A 14,129-nucleotide genomic window follows, 5' to 3' on the forward strand; every position below is an offset into this window, starting at 1 on the left:
CACAATGCAATTCATCTGAATCTGTAGTACAGCAGTCACTCAGGTAATCTAAAAATAGAAAAAATATACATAAAAAAAAATATCAGTTGAGTCATTGTGGCAACAGTGAAAGGGAACAGCTCGAGCCTAAACATAAACACGGACAAGATAAAAAAAATAAAATAATTGAGATTACATACAAAATTACCGAGCCATTTACTGAAAAAGAAGAAAACAGAAACGGACAATGTTAATGGAAACAAGTGTTACTAATGCTTCTTTCCATCAAACCAAAACACAGGAGCTCTGGTCCAGGTCACTTTCTATTAAATAAATTTTAAAAAAAGGCAACAATGACTCAGTGAATGGTTGCATCCAGGGAAAGGGAAGACAAAGAGAGCACTCAAAGTTAATGACAACGGATAATTAAGTAAAAACAAAACAACAACAACAAAAAAAAAACAGCTGAGAGTACTTTCTATGAGCAATTGCAACATAAACAACAGAGTCATTTCAGACCACATTTACACTTTCACATGTGGTCTTTTCTTGCTAAAATATTTAACTTTTTCAAAAAGTTAAATATTTGAATACACTTTATAGGAAACGTTTGTCTCAGAGAGAGTTTTGGAAACATTTTTTGTTAAATATACTGTAACCTAGTATGAAAAATTTCCATCAGGCAAAAATTATTTACACTTTTTCCATTTTAATTTTTTTTTTTCTCTCTCTCTCGCGCGCGTGCACACAAGCACCCACATACATTTTGGGTAAACATCAACAGGGAGGGCTTTGTTTTCCTCCCCGCCGCCAAGGCGAGAGAAAGCGAGAAGAGTGAGGAGGCTTCACTAGTTGCGCTGCTGGAATCCGGATATGATGAAAATGTTTTCGACCTGAAGTGTCCCGAGTAAACTTACCGCAACTGCGCGCCGCAAGCGTCAAGGAGGATCATGTTTTCAACTTTTTGCACGTCAAAAAACCCAGCTGGAATATCTTGGACTACGAACGTCGAACAGTTAGAGTAGGAGTAAACTGTCGGGTGTGAAAGTTGTCTTTAATTCCCCCCCCCTTAACGTTTTGAGGAAGGAGGGAAAGAAGGATGGGAATAAGTCACATTTGAACTGAAGTGAGAGAGTTGTCATGTTTGAAAGGTAAGTCGGACACAAACAGTAAATCTGCCATTGCTTCTTGTTATTATTATTATTATTTTTTGCTATGAAAAAACAAAAAAAGGCAGACCGTTAACAAATGGGCTGCTTATAAACTCTTTCAGCAAAGTTTACATAAAGAGCGTGCGGAGGGAAATTTCCACTAAGTTTTACTGGAGCTCGACGTCACTTTCCTCGGCGTGTGAATAAGCAGCTTGAGTAACGACTTCCATAGTTTTGCTTTGTGTCTGAAAACGCTGCGCTGATTGTGAGACTTATTGCTTTTTGCAGGACTGGGGGCTGAGGAAAAGAAGGGAGGAACTACTTCTGCTGGTGGTGGTTTATAATTTTTGTTCTCCCTTCGAAGAGGACGACTGTCTCATGTCCAAGGAGACTGTCCATCCATCAGAAGGGCCGGCGGGTCCAGGACAGGGCCCACGGCAAGAAACAAGTCCCCTGCTGTTAGCGTCACACGGTAGGAGAGCACAAGACAGGCCATTAATCAGTGGTTTTAGGTGTGTATTCAGCGAATTTAGGTTAATGTCAAGTATAGGGGTTCCACAGAGGTTTTGTCAGAATGGATAACTTGTATATTATTAAGCGGTGGTGGAATCAATAAAAAAGAAAAAACTCCTTAAATGTATTGGGGCAATTGTTCACATGGCAGCAGCTGGGCAATGAGGCTCACTGCCCAGAGTGGCAGGCTTGGTGGGCGGCAGCAGGAATTGTGAAGAAGAAAAAAAAATTAAAAACTTAATCTGAGTCCTGAGAAAAGGAGAGACCATTTTACATCATTTACAATTTGTATGTAATTGTAGTGGCCTCTGTAGTGAAGGTTAATAATTTTGACAAAATGAGTTAAAAATGCTTAAATGTTTAAATGAATTGTTTTTTTTATCAATATTTTTCATTGGCACATTTCTAATTCTCCTTCTATATCCTAGCTTGGGATTGATGGAAATGAAACAAATTTGGGTACTCGTTTTATTGTTTGATGTGAGCATAATGGCATAATAATGCAGGTTTGTCCTATTAAAGGCTAATAAACTTTAATTTTGTACAGAACACTGGAAGACAAAATGATGACAATAAAACACAACACTTAAAAGCAATAAATAAAAGCCACACACAACCAAAACCACAAAGAAAATGGATTATGAATTCTCTGTAAACAAAATTTGGATCAGAATGAAAATGAACAAGCTCAGTTTAATTTATTATGCGATTAATTGCTTACTGCAGCAAGATTTATTTGCAATTTGTACGTGGAGGAGTGAAAATCCCCTTTTCTGACAGCAGCTGAGAGGGACAGATGCGTCACGACTGATGCTCCTGTGAGTGTTTTGGGATGCTCATAGGATCCATGACAGCTCCCACTGAATGTTGAGCAGAATAAAAACAATGGTTTGAGATTGAAGTCTCCACTATTGGACGAGATCTGCATTTCTTAAGAGTTAGAGTGACCTAAATGCTTCTTTATAACGATGAAATTGCCAACTTGGCAACACCACTAGTTATTTTCATGCCCACTCAGAGGAGGGCAAGGGTACAGAAACTTTCTTGTGCTTGTGATATGCAGTGATAAATGTTTCTTCAGGAATTTGGCTACGAGAAGTACTTGTACTGCTCACACCAGAGCTTTTTTTTTGTATTTTGGCCACCTTTTATCCACCTTTTATCCAGACAAGCACAAAGTGTACAATAGATAAACCTTGACTGGTAGACTCTTGTAGTTTCTTGCCCAGAGCACTGTTCGTTCAAGAACAGCCACCACACATTTGCTCATGTGTGCATCAAGTTCTCCCTCTGTTTCATCCAATAAACTTCAGCTATAAATATACTTACGCATTCGGTTTCGAAACTTGCGTTAAAAAAAATTAAACAGAAAACATGAGTGAAAGTAGCTTTGGGTTGGGATTTTCTTATACTTTCAGGCAACTTTCAGTAAAAGTCATTATCTGCGTGCTAGTCTGAAAGCCTTGATAATGTTTGTGCCTGTTTTTTTTTTTTTTTCCTTAATAAAGTTGGAGGAAACACCCTGCTGACTATTAACAGCAACCACACAGCCAATTATATTTTTTAATTAACTTTCCAGTTGCCCCTAAGATTATCACATGTAAAATAAGCTTGCCCCCACACCCGCTTTTCATTTTTCTTCAAACAAGCAACGGACCGTTAACCGATCATCATTATGGCACTGTTTCAAAAAGAAAAAAGAAAAAAATAGGAAAGTAGGACAATCGCATGGGACTGCTGGATTGTAAATGGATTCCATTTTTGTTTTGGGGGGATTTTCCCCTTCAGTGGATGGCGGATCCTCTGATATAGGCTGATTTTAAGTAAATTGTGATGCTTAAATACTCCAATTGATCTCACCATGCTTCCACTTTGAGTTTTACTATCTTACACCTCTGACCACTTATCCATCACTGCTTGCAAACTGGATTGTTATTGCAGTGAAGCAAAGCTATATCAGGTCTGCTCCGTGGTCAAACCCTTGATTCAGTTTCACATCAAAACAACAGTATGCAATAAACAAGCCATAATGATAAACACAGGAAGCCAATTTGAGAGACAGATTAAGAGTTTCTTGTGTTTGTGCAAGGCTATCAGGCCAGTTTTGTTGTTTTTTTTTTTTTTTTTGCCTGAATGCTTTTCCAATTTAGATGAATGCAGCCTTTATAGCAGGAAAAGAATCTTGGCAGGTAGAGCACACTTTGGAGCACTGGGAGAAAGAAAATGAGATCCAGAGCTCTGGCAGGGACTTTCACCTGAACCGTCCCACCATTTCGCACACGTTGCCAGGAGGTTGTTTTTGCTGGCGTGAAAAAGGAGGGCGGCCTTTTGCACCTACAGGTTACACAGCTGATTTTTGGCCCGGTACGACCAACCCAAACGGGAATGTGAAACATTTGGTACAAAAGTGTTTATAGGTAACCTTGCTTTTTGGCAATCAGGAGTTTATACCCACTTTTGGGCAGTAATATGCTGTTGGTTTGCAGATTGTTTCATAATGCTTTGAGCAGTTCACACCATGTAACTTTATTACATTAAAGAAATGAATTCAAAGCACACTTTTGTTTTTCAGTGTGGATTTTCTCTAATCCTCGCATAGACACATTCATCCCCACAAGTATTTGGTAAAAAGTCACTAATCATGCACTTTTTTGTGGTCTTTACTAGGGGTATGACATAGTGCTGCCCCAGTTAGCCACTGTTCTTATCAGCGATAATAAGGGTTCATTTAAATCAATTGGTATGTACACACAGAATCTACTCACGGAATTCACAAATTTTCATCTATTCCAAGACCTGTGTTCATGTTTATCAGGATCATTACCTTTTTAGAAAACCGATTTGTTTCCAAGTGGGCTATTGATTTCAGGCAAAGGTGTGTTCTGCACTTGCATGGGCAGAAAACAACAAAAACAATGTTGGATAGCATTGTCACCTGAACCTGAAACCTGAATGCATTGCATTGTCCTGTGTGTGCTGTTCTGATAAGGAACATGTGTTACACTTTGTTCATTTGAGACGGAGACGTGAAGGTGGAAGCTAAGGGTTTAAAAGCGCATGCATGTTTTGACGACATGTTAAAATCGCAGCGCTACATTGGACCCTGGCATAACAACAGTGGATTGAAGATATCGTCCAAAACACCATCGGTTTCCAGATAGTGGTCTCGTGTAAACATAGTCCAAGCTATGCCAGAAAATTGTGGACTTGAGTTAGAAATGGGCTCTGTACTAGGAAACAAACTCACCTCTTCTGCCATGAAGATAGATCAGCTATTGAGCCAGATGGATTTTAAACCAAATATTTGTTGCTGTGTATGTATTATGCCACACTCTGTGTTTCAATAAATGCTTACGAGCCTCACAACAAAATAACTTCCATGCCTATGAGGACTGTATGTAAATGTGCGACCACTCATGCAGCTGCAGGAACTTTTATTTTTCATTTTGAGCCATACTTAACATCCACTTCTTGTGACTTCTCTCCCCAGATGCTTGTGACAGTGAATCATCAGGAAGCGTGCCTTCTCCTAGGAAACAATCCACTGACGGACAAAGTCACGTGACGGAGGAGAAGCCTAATTATTGCAAGCCTGTGAGGAGTAAGTCTTAATGACCCGGGTAAACTGTGGGCAAACAGCAGTACATCTCTGTGCTATTTTTTTTTCTCTCTCTAAATAATAAACAATGAGGCATTTAATTGAAGAGAGTGAAAGTGATTAACATGCCAGATCAGCCTAACTGCTGCAAGTGACTGTTTTTTATTCAACATTTGAAACTGCTTTAATTTTACTCCGATTTTTTTCTAATGGCAATATTCTCACCTTATAGGAAAAGGTTTTGTTATGCTGTTCCTGTGTTAGGGTCAGTTGGCCAACTAAAATATTAGCTTCACTGTTTCCAATTACAGTAATACCCAGATAGCAGCTCGGCCTCTTGGCAAGTGAGTGTAACATGCCTGCTGTCTTATTCTGACGTTATGACCAAGACTTGGCTCAATCGGTCATTTTTACTTCTTCCAAACCCTCAGCCATGTGTTTTGCAAGACGGGAAATCCGGTTTGTGGTATTGGCCGTCCTCATGTACTCAGACATTGGCCGTCCTCGTGTATCGATTGAGTCCTACATGTAGTTTCTTTAACCCAGTGCCAACGTTTATCTCTTCACGGGATGTTATTGCAGACTGGGGAAGAGTGTATTTTAGTTGAAGTAGCTTCCAGGTTTGCAAAATTGGGGGGAGGTGGGGAATAGACTTGTCCAGTCCATCAATCATATCATCCATAAATCTGTCTGTCCTTCCGTCTATCATCCGTCCATTCCTATGTCTGTCCATCAACATTTCTAACTGTACATTAGTCCATCCAACTATCCTCTGTCAATCTGTCTGGACGTCTTCTTTTCTTTTTATATATTCGTGTGTCTCTTATGTTGGTTTGTTGTATGTTCACCTTTCCTGCCGTCCGTCCATCAACAAGCCGCTTGTCAATCATCCGTCAATCGTCCAACTAACAACTCGACAGTTTAGCCGCTTGTCCGGCGTGAATTCAGGGTGAACTTTTATACATGATTCAGAAATGGACAAAACTGGAATGCGTCGGACCTTTTATTGAGTAATGTTTTGTGAACTTCTGGAGGCATCTTCCTAATTAGAAACAAAAAGTCTCCCATAAAAACCTTTCAACCGTTGCCATTGCGTACTTTGTGGCATTTCTTCTGGTTCAGGCTGGAAACTTTCTTGCGACTCTGATCTAATCATATTGTTTTATGCAAATGTAGAGCACAGCAAGGCTCTGCTAAACAGCAATTTGCCATTGATTTAGAAGCAATTCTAATTAAACCTAGTTGCACAGTAATTCCACTCCATACAAAGATATAGATTGCAGGTCACAGAGTGAAACGCGACTAAAAGGCTTTGTGTATGCGTGCTTCATTGTTCCTGAGAGGAGTGAGATGTGACAACATGGGCTAATAGCAGCTGATTGCTGCTGTAATAAGGATTGTGTTTTCATTTAACACCTTTCTTGACTGCAGGTCTCTTTTGTTTCACTGTTGTTAACTTTTCCAGAGTGCCCTTTTCTTCCTACTCCTTTCTTTTTTGTTTGTTTGTTATTAAGCTTAATGACTTGGCTGTGGCTTATTTACCAGAGGAGAAAATAATAAAATAAAATAAAATTATGTGTTTTTAAGTCATCAAAGTGGTGCAACGAAGTTCAAGTTTACTTTATGTCTTGGATATCACTTTTGACTTGGAATTGATTTTACCCCTTTAAGTTGATAATCCATTTTGGCCGAGTTAACTTAGCTTATTTATATCACGGAGTCCCATGGGCTCACTGTAGTTTAGCTGTGTTCGGGGGGTGCTAGGGGTAATTGAGAGCCCTCTCCACCGCAGAAACAGGAAATCAATAAGAAATCATCTGCCTGCCTACATCTGAGCCTTTGCGGTTTTCTTTTCCCCCTGGCTGTCTGATTTAGAACTTGTGTACTGTATCTGGACAATAAGTTTTCTCTACAAGAGGAAGTCCATTATGCTGTTTTGATAACAACAGCGATCCCATTTCAGCTCCAATAACACTGTTTTGACAGGTCAGCCATTACGTCAGCTGGGTCGGTACTCTTGAAGCGAGTTCCTGAAATTGGCCAGCGGTTGCATAATTCCCAACAGGGCACCCGTAGGACACAGGGTTCAATCGCAGGAATTTATAGTGAAAGCTGTAAAGTAAAATAAACTATTTCAAATAAGAAGGATATTACAAAGTCTGAAATTTGTCTGTTTGGAAAAAAGGAAAAAGGAATTGAAACTATTCTTTTTTTTGTATACTTTAGTACTTCTTCCATTGTCTTAAAGATCCATATTTTCGTCTAATTCCGCTGAATTCTTCCTCCCTTTCTCCTGTCCATAATCTGTCCATTCACACATTTGTTAATCTGTGATTTTTAATAGTTTTTCTATTTGTTGCCTGATTATTCTCCAAATACTTACTTTCCTTATGATTTCTGCCATGCATTCATATGAAATTTTTGTAACCAGAACAACTACAAAGTATCTATACCTTAAAATTGTCTAAAAAAAAAAAAAGTACTGAGAAAAGTACTGAGGTTCTCAGTACTTTTAGAAAAGTATAAACTTTTCCCATTAAAAAAAAATGTCTATGACCCTCGGCTGGTTTTGTGTCTGAGAGCCCTCTGGTTTGTTAGACAGCAGTGTTCGCTGCCTTTCTCAAAGAACTGTCCGTCACTAGGTCTGCCATCCAGGGTGAGGTGGGAGAATTCCTGTGGGGAGAGAGACATTCTTCAACGGACCGTTCTGCTCTTACGGCTGATATCTCTGCAAACAGTGCCTTTCCTCTCCAGCCACCGCCTCGGAATAAATCACTGCCACCTCGCAGCGGGTTTTGGAGTTTAATCATCACGTTATTCACCAAATAGTTTTTTTTAAAATTCTTCTTTGGTTGATAAAGATGAACTTACTAGCCTGTGTTTTGTTATCTTAGGGTAACTTTATAAGAAAGTGAGGTCAAATAACACGACTCTACTTTCGAAATAAAGGCTTTAAGTCTGGCCTTTGTGTGAATCTCAGATTGCACTCGTTGGTGCCACACGTTTGAGTTTATTACCTTTTAGGAAGAGTTGACCTTTTTGAAATGAACTTTGTGACCCTCCACACCCCCCCGCATAATAGATGCAGAGCGGATTTAATCGGACAGGACTGCACAATTTTACTCGACTTTGTAAATGCAAACGTTGGATAGATGAGATGTTTATCCGGTGTTGATTCCAACACCGCAATCACCCCATGCATTACCTTATGCGCCTTTCAAAGAGCCTGGGGCACTTTGAGACTTTTAACCTCATGTCAGTTTGCTTTTCTTTGAGTCTTTATGCCAGTTATTAGAGCTCTGTGCTGATTGTTGTTTTGCAAGATTCATATCTTTATTGTAATCCCGAGAGCCCTGTCTTTGCAGAAAAACTGCCTCCAAAGCATAGGCCTATTATAAACTGCACCGTAATTTTCAAGTGATTACTTACCAGTGGGTCATGGAATCAAAAACTGTATAAATAGGGTGAAATGCTAGTGCAGGGGTTGATTAAAACGGTCATTGTAATTCTACCTCTGTTGTAATTATTTTCTCATTGTCTTGCTGCAAATAGATTTCATATGGGAAATTTCAAGTGCGTTAATTAGCATATTTTATTCAAAGTGCCCAAGACTTTTCACCATTTTTTTTTCTTTAAGATATCCAAAGTAGTGGAGCCAATTGATTAGATATGCATACCTCAATTCCTAATTATTTAAGTGCACATTAAATAGAAGGGTACACATATAGATTTTAATCATTAGAGTCTTTTTCTGTCTTCCTTATTGTTGAAGACCATGTTCCTCATTTCGATTCAAACTGAATGATGGGTGTGGTCTGCATTTGCATTCACCTTCCTGCCCAGATCTGCTCTTTGAAGAAGCTTAGTTTCATTTACTAAAACTTATTCTTCTCAGTGGGTGTGATGTGTTCAGTGTGATCACTGTAATCCACCACGCATTGCAGTTTGCATTCAATTAAAAATAATAGTTTATATCTCACATGGCCAGAGAATGTTCTTGTTGTGCTCCGACAAACTGGAAAATAGCATGTTGATGTTCTCTTAAGAACAAAAACACATAGATGCTACACAGGTGGTTCAAATTAGGTGATTTTTTTTGCATGTAATTGTTTGTATTAGATTTTATTTGGTTGTGGTTAAGTAATACAGGACAAAAATTGCCTGTTAAACATTACAAGTCTTTTATTGGTAAAATTGTTCAAGTTCAACTTCACAGTGATACATTTGAATGTTTTTATAAGGTCATGAAAGCCCAATGAATAGTTCACAGTATGTGCTTGGAATGTGACAGGCAAAGGTGAAGTTGCTGTATGTTTGGAAAACTTCAGCAAGTTCCCAGCTTTCAGGGGGATTTTTTTTCATATAAATTAAAACAACAAATAATCAAAATTCTCAGGCGTAAAGCACAGGTTGTGAACTGCCAAAAACAATGACAGTGTCATTGCCTTTCACAACCCACTCATACATGGGGGTGGGTATCCAAAAAAGAAAAAAAAAAATCAACTAGTTGAAATGACAGCAGCACAGGGGGTATTACTAGGCCCCTAACAGGGTTTTGGCTCCAACATTAAGGTTAAAACCCTTTTCTATTATGAGATCTCTGCTGATGTTGCCCCACTAGCCCCGAACCCCCCGAGCTTCCAACTCCGTGGCCCCTCCGTGTTTGCAGGTTCAGCGCCTCTCTGTTAGGTCATTCGGAGCAACCCCTCCACCCGCCCCTCCCCACCCCGATCAGTGAAGGGTGACCAGGGACCACGGGCTGGCCGCCATCCAGACACACAGAGGCACAGCTGACACTGCCACCACTGCCGCCCACCCCCGTTTTCTCTTTCAGGCTAGAGCTAAAATCAATACAGGCGTCTCTGTGTTTTAAAAGCCACTCAGAGGCAGACGAACACCTATGTCCCAAAGGCTGATCTCTCAGCTTAAGGTCTTGATTGGCATCTCTAAGACAGGAGGCACTGACCCACAGCTGTCCCATTAGCAGCGGGTTAATGCTGAGATTGATACAGAGCAAATAAAGGAACTGGGTGTGGGGGTATTTTGATAGACTGCCTAACCCCTTTCTGACCCAGAGAAGGACCTCTGTGGTATATTTGCGCCCATTTCTGACTTTCCGAATACAGTTTTTTTTAATGTGTTGTTCTTTTTGACCCCTGTGTGCATATAGCACAGTGTGAGCCCGCCTTCCGTTGAATTTAAACGAAAAGAAAAAAAAAGAAAAAGGCAAGTTTCCCTCCCTGGAGGGAGAATTTGAAGCTGTGTGGAAAAACTGAGTCACAGATGTAACTGAAATTGAAAATATAGCCCTCCGTTTTCTTTCCTTCCCTTTCCCCTCATTCTCCCTTGCTCCCGAGTTTTGTTTTAAGTCATCAGAGAAGAGAGGGTGGAGCACGACTTTTGGCGTATGAAGCCTGGCAGCAACCTCAGGCCTGCTCTGAGTCACGTCATAACTGATCTTTGTAAAAATTGTGGTAGTTGGCCGTTTAAGGTCTAATTTAAAGAAATATGTGCAGGGAAGACAAAAATCAAACAAAAATACTTAAAAACTTAATCAATTGCTTACATTTATCTAAGGATTAGTAGAACAAGGGTAGCATTGAGATTCTGTGTGATAATGTGACACAAAGCATGCGTGAAGTTTATGGAAAGTAATTCATGTTTAAAGAATAACCCCTGTGAACACACATTTGTGAGTCTTGTCACAGATTTTTCCAGAGGCCTGGATTACAGATTTGGAATGGATCTGCACAAGAGGTCTCCACAACTGATATAATACTGCATTGTGGTGACGATGTTTAGTAGCCATGTGTTTCTTTCCAACTTTCAACTTATTGGCCAAAATCAATAATAAAAGCATGTGAACAGTCCATAAAGCCCGGTATGTTAATCAGCTGTGTGTGTGTCCCTATACCCTCTGAAGCATCCCTGATTTACTCTGTAAACAACTTTAACTCAAACAGAAAGTTTATCATTTTAAAGTAACAGAAAATACTATTTAAATCTTGGAGTGATTTTCATGCAGTCAACAAGTATATTTTGCAAAAACTTTATTTTATCAGAAATTGGTGATTTTCATATTTTCTCCGTTTTTGTTTTAGCTACTCTCTCCTGGATTTCCCGTGGCACGTCACAAATACTTTTCGTACATTTCAGAACTCTATTTGCAAAAACTTTTAGGAGGTGCAGTATTGTCCAAATTATGTGCCTCGTTTGCTTTTTACGTAAAATCCAGACAAATTGTAATGAGATTAGTGAAAAGGTTCAAGAGGGATTGATGCTGTGTGTATTCTGCTTTGCGTTGCACACAGCAGTGAAGAACAGAGACGTCAGTAATGGCAGATTTTGCAGAGTCTGGCGTATAAATCACTTTCCCTTGACAAATTTAAAATGAAAGACGGCATTTCATTGGGCGATTTGGTTATTTTAGACGGCAGTCAAACATATTAATCTTCGGAGAATGTTCCATTTTTGAAATCAAAGGATAATTGATGATACCCAACCCCAGCCCAGTATGATAGCCTGTTCCACCCCTTTCCCAGCATGCACACCTTACCACTTGTGCTGAGAGGTTCATTTTGCCAAATCAAGCTCTCGTCTTTTAAGATGCCTTTGCTGCCGTTAAATGTAATTAAGCAGAACAAGGTCCGAGGGGGTTATTTTTTCCACTTAATCAGCAGCAAAATTTGAAATTAGTAAATCCCTGACACGCTTTCTCTCTTTGTGTTGGGTAGAAGCGACAGCTGCGGTACAAGTAAAGGAAGTGTCACTTCCCCCAGTGTGTCGGATAAGTCAAAAATAAGTGAGCGTTCTAGAGAACTAAAACAACGAAAGGATATGAGTCTGTGGCTATTTAAAATCAGTTAAGCCGTTTGTCGGCGTGACCCAGAGCAGCAGAAAAATGTGGAAGAAGGTGATGTTTCCTGCTCAAATGAGATGCAAAGCAATATGATCAGCCTTGACAGGTGAAGACAGTTAATAGAGTTCCGTGACTGGCTACCGCACACACCCAGCATGTCATTTCTGCTGATGAGGATCCAATATCAGAGCAGGTAATTTAGCTTTCTTCAGCAATCATCATCGTCTGAACACCATCATTTTATCTAGAATAAATACAAAACATTGTCTGCCTGTAAATGAACTGACAGGGCAAGGATTGCTGGTTGATGGCCGGAATCACTTTTTCTCTTCTTTTTTTTTTTTTTTTAATGTCTATTGGAATAAGTGACATTTCTGTTAACCCTTGTCAGGTCGCCGACCAGTTTGTGTCAACGGTGTAGAAGAGAGTTCTTGTTGGAGATCCATACCTTGCTATCTAATTTTTCTATTTAATGTCACTTTTACAGCAGACATTTGACATCTAATATTAATAAGATCCTTTTTTTTTTCTTTTTTTAAGAAATGCACTGTTCATTGGACCATGTTTGTCTTTTAGATTTGAATTATGGCAATATGACCTTAAGAGCTTTATCATCATTCATAACAAGTATCTATAACATTTAAAAATCTCTTTATTTTTTATTTAAAATCTCTTTAAATATAAGGTTTATATTTAAGGATATAAACTGCAAACTGTTTCCAGTTTGACAGTTTGGTCAAACTGCAAACTGTTTTTGCAGTTTCACCAGCCAATTTAGACTGACCTAATCAGATTGTCATTCTCTGTTCCTAAGGATTAGAACATGTAAAGGAATGAAGAGAAACATTTCTTCTAAAATCCCTTGGCTTTGAGTTATTCCAGTTCAGGCCTCAAGATTTGTCCATAACATTTCGCAGATTTCTAAAATGTTTTTGTGTGTTTACTCGGTGTGTTTTATAGACCAAAAATGGTCTATAAATGGTCTATAGGAAAGACCTTACTCTGGAAACATTTAACAAATGCAAAGCATTTTTATCTGTCTTGTGATGGACTGACAACCAGTCCAGGTTGTCTGGTGACTACGGGAGATTGTCACCACTATCCTGCCACTTTATATCTTAAATAATAAACATGCCTGTGATTCGTTTCCTCTAACTCAGTCCCAAAAAAGGAGGATAATTGTAACAAGAACACACGGGGAGTTGTACTGTTTGTCTTCTTGTTCAAATGGAGAAAACAGCTGAGTCAAACAAAAATTGCCAGTTTTTTGTGAACATCTCTCTTTGGAAAATCCATTATCTGTTCCAGTTCTCTTTTACATCTTTTGGTTCCTCTGATTGGGTTTTTATGTATCGTGTCTAACTTTAGCTCATTCTGCTCCACTAAAAACAACTCTAGACTGAAATGAAAGTGATTTGGTGCTTTAAATAAAACAACAACAAAGAAACACATTTTATGTAGGTTAAAACTGATTCAAAGATAAAGTCAGATTTTTAAGGAATTGGCCAAACTTAAAAAGAGAAGGGAAAATATCTGCCTATTCCTTCTGCATTCCAAGCAGTCGGTGCATCTGTGCTTTCAAATTTTATGGGATGCTTGAACGTTGTTCCACATATTAAGTTTTTTGTAGCCCATTCCTTTCAAAACCTCTTTTTTTCCAAAATAAAGAAAGTCCTTGTCTTAGAGTTTAGAAGGTCAGACAGTAAACGAGGCTTTGATACGCCCAAGGAAAATTACAATCAGAGCCCTTTTGTAATAACATTCATTGCACTATTTTTCTCTCTCTGCATGTCCCCCTCCGCTCTCTCTGCTGCGTAATTCCCTTGGTTTTGCGTCTATAAATACGACTGGGGAAGATGTATAATTTCTAATGAGAAAATGTATCCCTTTGGATTGAAAGCAGGGGTTTTTCCACACCACTGTTTGTTAGGAGGAGAGATGATACCTCAGGCTGTTTTGGCAGCGAGCGGGGGTGGCAGCCGGTGGTAAGAGGAGTCTGACTAGGTCATTGCACATTTGCAAATTAGCA

General features: G+C 39.2%; 1 protein-coding gene across 2 annotated transcripts in view; it reads left to right on the forward strand.

Moving 5' to 3' along the window:
* The first annotated feature begins 788 nt into the window (after positions 1 to 788).
* mdfic (MyoD family inhibitor domain containing) overlaps positions 789 to 14,129 on the forward strand; it is a 30,744-nt gene continuing 17,403 nt past the window's right edge. Inside the window, exons 1-3 of one of the 2 annotated variants that reach the window (XM_028044035.1) lie at positions 789 to 1,130; positions 1,495 to 1,602; positions 5,134 to 5,244. In XM_028044035.1, coding sequence (XP_027899836.1) covers positions 1,509 to 1,602; positions 5,134 to 5,244 — 205 coding nt within the window. In that variant the 5' untranslated portion in view covers positions 789 to 1,130; positions 1,495 to 1,508. Of the gene's footprint in view, positions 1,131 to 1,418; positions 1,603 to 5,133; positions 5,245 to 14,129 lie in introns of both variants that reach the window. The other variant, XM_028044034.1, reaches the window with a different exon arrangement.

Source organism: Xiphophorus couchianus, chromosome 17 (assembly GCF_001444195.1).
Source record: "Xiphophorus couchianus chromosome 17, X_couchianus-1.0, whole genome shotgun sequence".
Lineage (NCBI taxonomy): Eukaryota > Metazoa > Chordata > Actinopteri > Cyprinodontiformes > Poeciliidae > Xiphophorus > Xiphophorus couchianus.